Genomic DNA, 13,709 nt, shown 5'->3' with positions numbered 1-13,709 from the left:
AAGTTAGCCAGCGATGGACGGGTTGCCGACCCTCAATCTAAAGCAATATGTTAGGCCTTTCCTTCAGCCTAGATCTGTTAACGAGTCAACCCTCTTCAACTGTTACTTTGCTATAGCAGGCCCATCACGCCTGCTGCTGACTTCTTCATTAGACAGCAGCCAGTGAAGCCAACTACAGATTTCTATCTTTCTCTATCTGCCCTCCTGGCTGCCCAATACTTCAAACTCTAAACTGTCAATTACCATTTTGAGCTGGCTTGTCTTTGCCTGGCTGCACTAAGGAGCCTTCTTATTTGCCAGGCCTTACATTATGTCTCTGAGGATTGTCACCCTTTTGAGCCATCTACACCTTTCTGCACGCCAATATTTAAAGGACCCCAACATTTCTGGTGGGAACTCAACACAAGATTGTCCAAGTCACTATGTTCTTCTGAGAGCACTACTGGGTGGGTTGCTGATCTTGAGCTTTCAAGCCCTAAGCCTAGCTTTTTGGTCAGAGAGCCCTCAAATTATTTAGCCTGTCTCATCCTTCTTTTAGAATTCTTCTTGGTCACTTGAGGTAAAAACCTCTCATTTGGAGAACTACTGTTTTACGCTCGTAATACTTCAGTAGTATAGGTTGAGTTTGGCCCTAAGAGGTACCTCTGTCTATTGCATTGTATTTGGTTTGTAATGCTTATTTCTCTTGATACTGAAGTACCAATCTGTGCTGTTATATTACAGGACTAGGGTAGCTCAGAGATCACCACCCAAAACTCCTACATGACCCTCTAAAACTCCACCCCCTTAACTCCAATAAAACTCTTAACACAAGGTGGAGTTAAATGGCTGTCAGGCCTTTTATTAAACAAAATAACAATAAATAGCACTAACGTTACAACAAAGTATACATGCCCCCAGCCACAAAACACAGCCTTGGGGACATTAACACTTGCCCACAGACCATACAGGTCTACCACTACTTGGTCCCTATTATTTGACCACACCTAACCAGAGGACACAATACCAATCGATGGTTCCCCACTTTTAACCCACCAAGAGATTTTTAACCCCATCCAAGGGGTTAAAATTACCTACATACCTCCTGCCTACATACCCCATACCAGGGAGGGAGGAAGGGACGTTCATCTGATGGCTTCCAAACTCTGACTGTCCCACCCCTTCCTGCAGTCTACTCTCCTACGCTCCTCCCCATCACCCCATTTCCTCAACCAATCACGTAAATAAACCTCACACCTCTCCCTTCAAACACGTTAACTCTGTGGTGTCTGGTTCCCCTTCCACCCTGTCATGCCAGCCCTACACTTGATTGGTTCCTCTTAGCTCCAGGCCCTCCTATCCTGGTCTACCAATAAAGCCTGGAAGAAGGGTGCCACTGAATATGTATCAAATTAAATTTATTATTAAAAACAATAGCCACTCACATGTAAAACTGAAGTGTAGATCTCAGGTACATCTCATAACACAAGAAGGAGCGGAGGACTACAAGTGGCAACAAGTCCGGATGCACTGACATCACCTCTCATAGGCTGAAGATGAGCTGCACTAAGCCAATGTTGTAGTCCATAGACACACCAAGTACAGGAGAGCAGGGGAGCCGTCTAGGGTGGTGTGGGTTTCAGGAAAGGAAGGTGAGGGCGTCCAAGCTGGTACTTCCGTGTGTAGCGGTGTATCCCAAAGTCTCGTCCGGCGTCCGTGATGGAAGTAAAGCACGGCCGTGTGATCAGAGCCAGAACGAGGCTTGGATCGCAAACACAGTGGCGCCGAGCTGTGACGTCACTCCTGTGCGACGCGTTTCCGAGATAGCTCGCTATCGATGGAGGAGATAGCGGCACTCCTTTATCAAGCATAGGGGAGTGATACTAGACTGAGATGTTATATAGTCCATCAGGGGGTGGGGCCAGGATGAAAAGCATTAAATACACATTGGTAAAAAATCAAATGAAAAACCAAACGGACATAGAATAAAATAAAAATAAAATTAAAAAACACAGATAACATGGTTCTATGAAGCAGTAGATATTACAAAGACTAATCATAAGGATAAAGGGAAAAAAAGCAGGTATTACTGCGTGCATAATTGAATGAAACCAAAGGAAGCATTGGCCCTGGGGGTGAATATATGTGGTATCAAATGGGAGATGTTGGATGAGAAGGCTCATATGAAGTATATAATTATTTTAAGTGAAAACTTATTTTAAAAAGTATATTACGGTTATGGAAAAAACGTCCCTAGCTAGGGAGTAAATGAATGTGGGTGGTAATATAATGGAATAATCTAAAAAATAATAATAAATAAATAAATAAAAAAAAAAAAATAGAAGGGGAGTATAATATATTATATATATATTAATTAAATCTGAACTCCAGAGGTACTTGGACTATAAAGGTAAATGTTTAATAGGCATGTTAAATAAAAGGGCTAATATGGAATATACCTATATTTTATAGTAAGAGGTTCCTGTTAAACTAGAATATCCATATATAGAGAATAGGTAGATATTAGTAGTGGTTTAATAATAATAATAAAACCACACATGATATTAATATCTAGAGGTAGCATAATCTAAAGGACAGAATATAAATATATTATCCAAAGGTAAAATAAAATAAAATAAATATATGTGTGTGAGCACACACCTATATGGAGATAATGTATGAGAAAATATCTGATCTGTAAAAAACTTTTCATCGTTAAAACCTAAATCTGTTTTTTCCCTGCTCAGTCCAAAGGGCCCTACGTTGAGAGTTTCTACAGGGTCGTCAATGCCGACTTTGTGAAACTCTGTCAGTCTTCCTCCACCATCCCTGCTCATGTTCACAATCTCACTGTCGCAGAAACAAAAGCATTAGATACTCTGATTCATGCTACTGATATTGTGATTAAATCAGCGGACAAAGGAGGGGGTATAGTCGTCCAAAACAGGGACGACTATATCGCGGAGGCATATAGACTTCTTTGAGATAAGACCACGTATACTAAATTGTCCAAAGACCCTACCAACGAATTTGCCCTCGAAGCCAGTCGTGTGGTTCAATCTGCTCTTACTAGTGGAGTCATTACCAAAATGGAAGCTCAGTTTTTTTCTAAAAAACTTTTACCAGGTACCTTATTTCTACCATTTGCCAAAGGTCCATAAAAACTCTACATCCCCTCCTGGCAGGCCCATTGTGGCTGCTATGGACAGTGTAACCACCGGTCTTAGCCAATACATCGATTTGTATCTACAGCCCATAGTTCAGCAACTACCATCTTTCATTAGAGATGGCCTGCATCTGTTGGAGCTTCTGGCACCTTATAGGTGGGAATCTACTTATACGTGGCTTTCTCTGGATGTCACGTCCTTATACACCTCAATCCCACACCAATTTGGCCTTCAAGCACTGACATTTTTTCTAGCTCAAGATCCTATGCTAAATGCTAGGCAGGCTATGTTTATTTTGGAGGCCACTGATTTCTGTTTGTGTCACAATTATTTTGATTTTAATGGCGATTTCTTCTTACAGCTGCAGGGGACCGCCATGGGAGCTAATTTTGCTCCTTCATACGCAAATTTGGCCATGGGCTATTGGGAGAAGAATCACATCTGGTACAACAATCCCTATTCAGCCAACATTGTATTTTTTGGGCGATACATCGACGATATTATCGTGATTTGGGATGGCCCTGTTGATTTAATTACTTTATTTGTTGAACATTGTAATCGTAATCCATACGGACTGGCTTTTACCCATGTTTTTGACTCCAATAATCTGATCTTTTTGGACTTAGAACTAAGCCATAAAGATGGAAGTATTATTGCCCGAAATTATACCAAACCAATGGCTGGCAATTCTTACTTGCATTTACATAGCTGCCATTATCCCAAGTGGATTAAAAATATACTGAAAGGGCAGTTCTGTCGCCTTAGACAGAACTGCACCCGCGATATTGATTACGCTGCATCTAGCATTTCTTTAAAGAAGAAATTTGCAGATAAATTATATCCTAATGATTTGGTAGATGAAGCATTTACCTTCTACTCTAAAGGCAAACCTGTGAGACATAAAAAAAGCTAAATTGACCACTCCACGCGATTCATCACCACCTTCCTTTTTCAATATAGGAAAATGGAAAAAATAATGAGCAAACATTGGGATATCCTATTACAGGACCCTCTTTTGAATACCATTCTTCCTACTAAACCCAGAGTCACATATCACAAAGCCCCAAATTTAAAGAACAAAATCGCTCCTAGCAAACTACCTATCTCATCATCCAGTCAGTCTACAGATCATCCTTTTACTTTAATACCTTTAATTGGCATGTTTCAATGCAAAAAGGTGCTGTGTAAAACTTGTCCCTATATTACACATGGACAGAAATCCTTTTTTTGTAAGGGCAAAACTTATCAGCTGGACCAATTTTATAATTGCTCCTCTAATTTTGTGGTGTATGCCCTCACCTGCCCCTGCGGTCTTATCTATGTGGGCCGAACCATCTGCTCTCTGAGACAGCGATTCGGACAACACCGCCGACTTATAGAGGGGGGGAAGGACATGCATAGTGTCCCGCGACATTATGCAGAATTTCATAAAAAATCCACCACTGGCCTCCGTGTGTGGGTTATTGAACAAATTCCCGAATGTTTCACTGCAGCAGAACGTTTCAAAAAGCTTTGTGCCAGGGAGACTTTTTGGATCTATACTCTCGATGTTCTTTCGCCTGGTGGCCTCAACAAGAGTATAGAAATCTCTACTTTTTTATAAAAGTTTTTTACAGATCAGATATTTTCTCATACATTATCTCCATATAGATGTGTGTGTGCTCACACACATATATTTATTTTATTTTATTTTACCTTTGGATAATATATTTATATTCTGTCCTTTAGATTATGCTACCTCTAGATATTAATATCGTGTGTGGTTTTATTATTATTATTAAACCACTACTAATATCTACCTATTCTCTATATATTGATATTCTAGTTTAACAGGAACATCTTACTATAAAATATAGGTATATTCCATATGAGCCCTTTTATTTAACATGCCTATTAAACATTTACCTTTATAGTCCAAGTACCTCTGGAGTTCAGATTTAATTAATATATATAATATATTATACTCCCCTTGTAAATTTTTTTTTTTTATTTATTATTATTATTTTTTAGATTATTCCATTATATTACCACCCACATTAATTTACTCCCTAGCTAGGGACGTTTTTTCCATAACCGTAATATACTTTTTAAAATAAATTTTCACTTAAAATAATTATATACTTCATATGAGCCTTCTCATCCAACATCTCCCATTTGATACCACATATATTCACCCCCAGGGCCAATGCTTCCTTTGGTTTCATTCAATTATGCACGCAGTAATACCTGCTTTTTTTCCCTTTATCCTTATGATTAGTCTTTGTAAGATCTACTGCTTCATAGAACCATGTTATCTGTGTTTTTTAATTTTATTTTTATTTTATTCTATGTCTATTTGGTTTTTCATTTGATTTTTTACCAATGTGTATTTAATGCTTTTCATCCTGGCCCCATCCCCTGATGGACTATATAACATCTCAGTCTAGTATCACTTCCCTATGCTTGATAAAGGAGTGCCGCTATCTCCTCCATCGATAGCGAGCTATCTCGGAAACGCGTCGCACAGGAGTGACGTCACAGCTCGGGGCCACTGTGTTTGCGATCCAAGCCTCGTTCTGGCTCTGATCACACGGCCGTGCTTTACTTCCATCACGGACGCCGGACGAGACTTTGGGATACACCGCTACACACGGAAGTACCAGCTTGGACGCCCTCACCTTCCTTTCCTGGAACCCACACCACCCTAGACGGCTCCCCTGCTCTCCTGTACTTGGTGTGTTTATGGACTACAACATTGGCTCAGTGCAGCTCATCTTCAGCCTATGAGAGGTGATGTCAGTGCATCCGGACTTGTTGCCACTTGTAGTCCTCCGCTTCTTCTTGTGTTATGAGATGTACCTGAGATCTACACTTCAGTTTTACATGTGAGTGGCTATTGTTTTTAATAATAAATTTAATTTGATACATATTCAGTGGCGCCCTTCTTCCTTGTTTTTCTCTAGCACATTGGACCTGGCTTTTTGGTTCTTTCTGGCGGCTGCCTTGAATGACTTTTTACTCCACCCATATATATGCCATATATATGTTTGTATGGATCCTGCCCCTGTGTGCATAGGCAATGGTATATAAGGTATTTTGTATTGCGCCTTCTTTTACTTGTCTTACCAATAAAGCCTGCTTATTTCTTTAAACAGAGAGTGTGTGCAGTCTTTGCACGCCCACTGGGATTTCCAGGTAAGGTATTCTGCTGGTGTTAGCTGGGGTGAGGCCTCACCCAGGGCTAGAGAGACACAAAATTACCAGCGGCTCCTACTGGGGTAGTGCTAAAGTTGTTTAAGCTGTTTAATGTTAATAGAACCACAGCTTCATTCGATTTGGTGTTGTCTACTCATTGTCAAGGGTGTGTCAGAGAGGTTTCAGCGGTAACATTGGGAGTCCCTGCTCCAAATTATACTCAGAGGGTTGTTTTTTTCAGTGAGTCTTTCAGGAGTGTGCTACATACACATCACTATATTTCATGATTCTCTCTTCCCGGTAAATGAAACAGATAACTTCTTTAACAAAACTCTGTTCACTGAATATGAATAAAGTATACTTGAGGTAGCACATCAGTACATGTACTTCATTTTCATGGTTGCATAGAACATAATACACCCTATTGGCTGTGCATATTTTGGCTGTACTGTTGCATAGTGGTGCTACTAATTTGTGGTGCTGTTCATACCTGAAAAGTTAGAAAGTTAGGAAGCATAAAGTCCATTGCTGTGGCTGCTCCAAGTAAGGGGTCCCGTTGGAGGGGCGTGCGGATGGCAAAACATATTACATAGTACACTGTTCCTCTCTGCACAGCTCCCACACCAAACGGCCCTGAAAAAGGTTGGTTTCCCTGTACATATGCCCTACTAAATGGGAAGTGTAGCAGTACCCCGTAGGGGCTGCTGGTAAATTGTGGTCCATCTCTCACCCTGCACAGCCAGGCACACAAATTCCCAGATATCCAACAGCCAAGAAATAGTCCTTTTACTTGTTTTTTGTTGTTTTTATTGAGGGGATTTACCTTGAATGGGGATAGGGTACTTATGTGATGCCCAGTTGATTGCAGATAAGAAATTAGGGACTGAAACTATATACACCACCGGTATATACACATTTTTCCCCCTCTACCCCAGCACAAACTTGCTTGTAGAACTACAACTTCCAGGACCAGCTAGCACTGAATTGCAGGCCTGACACTGGCTCAGTCAGGCCCAATGCAAAAATGCCCTTTTGCAGGCAGGGACCGCGGGCCCCTATGGTGTAGCAAAAATGGTAGTCCCTAGTGCCAGCTGTCCCACGTGGCTACTGATCCCAGTACCACCTCTTCAGGCCCTGCCAGCCCTCCTGGCTGCAGCTGCCTCTTTCCACTGCCCTTGCCACCACAGTCCTTCTTACTGGCTCTGCATAGATCCCAGACTGCTTGCTCCCAGTCCCCTCAGGCGTGCCTCCCAGTCCTTCTGACTGTGTGACACTCACCAGCCCTCTTGGCTGCACCTTTTTGTTCCTCCTGGAGACTTGTCTGGTAGTGTTCTCTGGCAGTGTTCTCCGGCTGTCCTCTCCTTGTTCTTGTGCCTCCTGTCCAGGACACCTTTGTTAGTTGTAGGGTGGGATCATTTAGGTCAGGGCAAAGGGACAAAAAGAATAAGCGTACTTTGTCTTAAAGCACACTTACTCTTTAAGTCACACTTTTGGAGGAAAATTTCCTCATGGTTCCATAGTGCCAAAAACTTTTATGTGCAGCCTGTAAACATTATTAATTGCTATTTCAAATGTAATATTTTCAATTATTCTTCATAGATACGGCTCAGTGCTCGGTGATTCCGGCTGACAGAACAGACTGCGGATATCCAGGAATTAGTTCAGAAGAATGCCTTTCCAGAGGATGCTGCTTCAACTCATCTATTCCCGGGGTCAAATGGTGCTTCTACAAAAAGACTTACAGTAAGAGTTTTTTCCATGCTATCATTTCAACAAGTGTAAGTACCTGAATTCGACTTGGTATTAGCTTCCTACAATCCCTTTTGTAGTGGAGCTCAGACTGGGGGAGAAAGAAGCATTTGGGCTGTCAGTTACAAAGCTGCAGGGCTTGTGAATAAACTACAAGTGCGCTCACCTGTACCCTCACAGTTTATTCAGAACTACAATCCATCAGCTGCAGTGGATAATGATAGTTGTAGTCTATCCATTCAGAGGAAACTGTGAATGAATGATGTGGGCATGTGGGCAGAGTCGCGGTTTTTGATTTGTGACTGCTGGTGTGGGGAGAGGATCCCCCACCCGTGTTCACAAGGAGGTGGGAATTGGGGTGTGCAGAAGCTGGAACATGTTAAAAGTTCTACCCTAAATACAGGTGGATCTTTTTCTGAAAGGGGAACTTATTCTTTAAGTAGGGCTTTTTTTCTCAAAGAATAGGTACAAGAGCTCACCCTCCCTGGCCAACTCCCCACCCCTAACCACACCCCCAATCCCGCATTCCTCAAAGGAGAGAAGAACAGCAGCACCAAATAATGGGTGTGGTCAAGGATTAGAACTGTATATCCCACAAGGTGCAAGGTTCAAGCATGTGTAATACACAGAGTACAGGATTTAGGAGTGCATAACACACAGGGCACAGGGCTCGGGAGTGTGTATTGTGCAGTGCTGAGGAGTTCCTATCACACGGTGCAGAAAAAAATCAGCACAAGGGACAGTACTTATGTTCAATGAAAAGTGTCCTGCTGGTTGTTGTTTTGGTGAAAATTTGAAGTCCTTTGCCCCCAGCTCTATTAACCCCTGTATGTACACTGTACGTATTGTAATCCTGCCCTCTACCCCTGCATACTGTGCTATACATTAGATAATTGTGACCCCTGCTTTTTTATACTAGGCTGAGAAATATATACTCCTGTCCTCTGCGCTCTGTCAGTCATTTGTGCTGTACATTACATACTCCTGACTGCTGAACTCTGTATGCTGTGATGTACTTTGCATGCTCCTGACGGTTGCACTCCCCACATACAGAGTGGTAAGGATTATGCAACATATAGCCCCCTGTACAGAGTGCAGTGGTCAGGATTATGTAACATAGAGCCCAGCATACAGAGTGCAGGGCTCAGGAATATGTACCATAATTGCCATTGTACAGCGTGCAGCATTCAGAAGTATTCACTGTAAGAGGTACAGTATGTAACATATAGCACAGCATGCAGAGTATAGCGGTTATGAGCAGGTAATGTACAAGATATATTACAAAATCCTCACTTTAAGAAATTTGGTTAGAAAGGTGCGTTTCTCAGAAGCGCCAACAGTTTTTATGTGCAGCCTGTAAACATTATTAATTGCTATTTAAAAAAAATATTTGTAATTATTCGTCATAGATCAGGCTCAGTGCTCGGTGACTCCGGCTGACAGAACAGACTGTGGATATTCAGGAATTAGTTCCAAAGAATGCCTTTCCAGAGGATGCTGCTTTGACCCATCTATTCCTGGGGTCAAATGGTGCTTCTTCCCCAACAGCTACAGTAAGGGTTATTTTTCTACTTGAAATCTAAAAGGAAGGGGCAAATTATACAAAGTGATAACAACTATGAAGGGATAAATTGAAGGAAAAAATATAATTCAGGCAGGATAGACTACCATAAAGAGGTGAGTTTTTCAAAGATCACTTAAAGGTGTAGGAAATAGCCTGAGACATTGTAGTAGGGAATTCCAGAGGAAGGGAGAGGCCTTGAAGAAGTCCTGAGCATGGGTGTAGGTAATAAGGGAACTAGGGAGCAGTGGTGAAATGCTCCCTGTTTACGCCATTACAACCCCACCTCTATGGGGCACATCTACTTCTTTCTTCCAGCATGGAGATGGTGCAAAAGAAGTCCAAGGGTCTGTAATGTACAGGCACAGGGAGGAGAGGGAGCCCTTCATCACTGAATGCTTGTAAACAAATTCTGGAGTCTGTGTGTGAGCAAGTCAGGCCAACTGTGGCCCCCTGAACCTTGCCCCCTAGGAGCTGCTTGGGAGTATTACGATAGCTGCTTCATACTCTACAGTAAATTTGGGGTGCCACATACACTTTCAATGCCACAATGAACTTACAGCATCACACCCTTCCCGAAGGATCTTGTTTTCCTCTTCACTTCTTTAGCTGGTGACACGGTTTCTACCTCTCCCGAAACATGACTTACGTAACATATCTTGACTCACATCTTTACAATTTACCACTTTATCATGTTCCACCATTAGTTGCACAGGAAAGCCACTGTATTTCACTCAGCAAGGCCTTGCACTTTGTGGCTCTAGGCTTGATCTCTAGGCAGGCCTGGTACTACAGCGGGCTCCAATATGGAGACCCAGCCACTAAGCAGGGAACATAAAGTAAGACCTGTCCCCTCACTACCAAGGTCTCTGTAACCTGCCACCATCACTGCTCTCACTGTTAATTAGCTGCTCCTCCATCTACCCTCCAACAAGTTATCGATAACCTCAAGGATGAACCAGGGTACACTTGTTGCCAGACACATCAGTCCCATTTAACCCAGAGAGTTAAATGTGAACTCACTTTTCTTCTTAACTCAGAGGGTTAAATATAACTTCACTTCCAGTTCCTAGTTCTTTGTCATACACCCTAACTACATGTAGCAGCTGAAGGAGCATTGTGCAGTACGCTCCTGTGCTGCTCCCCTCCTCTCACCCTCCTGGCAGGGTAGCGGCTAGAGCAGCCCCACTGTAAACAGCAGAATGGGCCAGACTGTACTCTGTGTTATTCACCCCACCCCCTTTGCCCTGCTGCTTCTACAGAGAGGGGCAGAATGCACAGCTGTGGGCTCTGTGTGATCTCCTTGCTCGCCACCCGCTTCTCCCTCTCCCTCCTGGGAAGTGGTGGAGGCGCCAATCCAGAGAGACTTGGTGGGGCATGAAGTCCCAGGGACTGTTCTGCCCATTGAAACAATGGGGCTTTGAACTACAGCCCCAGTGGGCCCTGCTAGGAAAGGGAGGAGAGAGCAGGAGTGGAGAGTTCAGTGCAGCCCGGGCAGAGAGAGTGAAAGAACCATGCTGTGGGTCCCCATCCCAAGAGAGAGAGAGAGAGAAACTGCGACTGTCACTGGAGGCCAAACCCTGCAGAGCTGTGACCTGAGTGCAGACAGGTGCCAGGATACAGACCCTGTTGTACTGCCTGCTGGAGTTGCCACAGGTAACCCAGAGTGAGGTGACACCTAGCCAGAGGGTCTACTGCTGTTGTGTCGCAGGATCTGGAGAGAGGGCCTTGCGGCCATTACTTGCTACCACCACTGGAGACTAAGCCATTAGGAACTACCTGACCAGCTGCCTCATATTACTGCCTACAGGTCTTGTTGATTGCCTTAAAATGCACCAACAGTTACTGAGCCCCAACATTTAGCCGGCTAAAGGGTCAGCACTAAAGTCAGCCCCTTAACAGATACTACCCAGAGACCCTCTGTCCCTTTACTTAATTAAGAGGTACCTCTAAGGAGACAATACACCATACTCCAGCCAATCCCCTTAGAGGGCACTCTAAATCAAAGTAGAAGTAGTATGGCTCATACTGCATTTAAAGTTTATTTTCATTGTTTATTTCTGATTTGCTAATATCAGTATTGATTTCAGTTAGTGGTGTAGAAGCCGATCTTAGTCACTTTGGCATAGTTATTACTCTGTCTAGCAGACTGGGTCCAAATTTAACTGCTATGTGCTTATTTACTGTATGTTCTACCGCCATTTATACAAAATGTATCTCTAAACCATTGTGTGTCTATTTTCTGGTAGTATACAAAAACATATTTGGGGGGCACACCCTAAAATGCGGTTAAATTCAAGATGGTGCTGCTATAAGACCAACAAACAGTACAAAACATATTACAGCGCACACATTCAAGAATGACATTTCCTGCAAGGCTAGTTAAAAACACCTGAACATGTTCAAAAAATACGGGGGTTTGGTCACACTATATGGTCATATAGTGCTAAGCCTACTTACTGCGACAAAGTACCCAGAATTAGTGGGTCCTACCCAGGGGCGTTACTAGGTCTACAAAAGATCTGGGGCTACAGCTCATAGCAGCGTACTAAAGAAAGTCATACGTTTGGGCGGGCATACACATGTATATACAGTAATATATGTGTGTGTGATTGTATATATCCCCAGAGAGCCCCCCACTTGCATCAGGGTCCCCAGAGAGCACCCCCTTACATCAGGGTCCCCGGAGAGCCCCCCCTTATATCAGGGTACCAGGAGAGCCCCCCCTTACATCAGGGTCCCCAGAGAGCCTCCTCTTTACATCAGAGTCCCCTGAGAGCCTCCCCCTTGCATCAGGGTCCCCAGAGAGCCCCCCCTTACATCAGGGTCCCCAGAGAGCCTCCTCCTTACATTAGAGTCCCCAGAGAGCCTCCCCCTTGCATCAGGGTCCCCAGAGAGCCCCCCCCTTACATCAGGGTCCCCAGAGAGCCTCCCCCTTGCATCAGGGTCCCCAGAGAGCCCCCCACCTACATCATTGTTCCCAGAGAGCCCCCCTTACATTAAGGTCCCTAGATAGCCCCCCCCCTTAAATCAGAGTCCCCAGAGAGTCTCCCCCTTAAAATCAGGGTCCCCAGAGAGCCTTCCCTCCCCTTAGGGACCCCTGCAGAGACTCAGGGTTATGGGCCCCAGATTCGGGGCTATAGCCCCAAAAGCCACCCCCTAGCGACGCCACTGGTCCTACCCTAGTAATAGAATTGAAGATCCTTTGTCTCAACCATGGGAGCTGAACTTCTCTATGTGGGGGAACTGAAGGGGATTCCTCCTATGCACTGGTGGCCACTAAAAAAGAGGTAATGAAGAGGGGGAGGGGTGCTCCAGCCCAAAAAAACCTGGTCAGGGTCTATTACAATATACAAAAACATATTTGGGGGGCACCCCCTAAAATGCGTTTAAATTCAAGATGGTGCTGCTATAAGACCAACAAACAGTACAAAACATATTACAGCGCACACATTGAAGAATGACATTTCCTGCAAGGCTAGTTATGTCATTCTTGTATGTGTGCGCTGTAATATGTTTTGTACTGTTTGTTGGTCTTATAGCAGCACCATCTTGAATTTAAACGCATTTTAGGTTGTGTCCCCCAAATATGTTTTTGTAATAGACCCATGACCACATGTTCAGGTGTTTTTAAACCGCTTCAGCCCCGGAAGGTTTTTACCCCCTTCCTGACCAGAGCGTTTTTTGCGATTCGGCACTGCGTCGCTTTAACTGACAAAAGTCGTGCGACGTGGTTCCCAAACAAAATTGACGTCCTTTTTTTCCCACAAATAGAGCTTTCTTTTGGTGGTATTTGATTATTTTTTGCGCTATAAACAAAATAAGAGCGACAATTTTGAAAAAAACGCATTATTTTTTACATTTTGCTATAATAAATATCCCCCAAAAATATATAAAAAAACATTTTTTTTTCCACAGTTTAGGCCTATCGTATTCTTCTACATATTTTTGTTAAAAAAAAATCGCAATAAGTGTTTATTGATTGGTTTGCGCAAAAGTTATAGCGTTTATAAAATAGGGGATAGTTTTATGGCATTTCTATTAATAATTTTTTTTTTACTAGTAATGGTGGCGATCAG

General features: G+C 43.2%; 1 protein-coding gene across 1 annotated transcript in view; it reads left to right on the top strand.

Moving 5' to 3' along the window:
* Positions 1-13,709, top strand: part of LOC141127725 (uncharacterized) — a 122,115-nt gene that overhangs the window by 36,079 nt on the left and 72,327 nt on the right. Inside the window, exons 13-14 of the mRNA XM_073614473.1 lie at positions 7,920-8,063; positions 9,479-9,622. Of these exons, the coding sequence (XP_073470574.1) occupies positions 7,920-8,063; positions 9,479-9,622 (288 nt within the window). The remainder of the gene's footprint in view (positions 1-7,919; positions 8,064-9,478; positions 9,623-13,709) is intronic.

Source organism: Aquarana catesbeiana, linkage group LG02, assembly GCF_042186555.1.
Source record: "Aquarana catesbeiana isolate 2022-GZ linkage group LG02, ASM4218655v1, whole genome shotgun sequence".
Lineage (NCBI taxonomy): Eukaryota > Metazoa > Chordata > Amphibia > Anura > Ranidae > Aquarana > Aquarana catesbeiana.
This window is presented reverse-complemented; position numbering and strand designations above follow the sequence as displayed.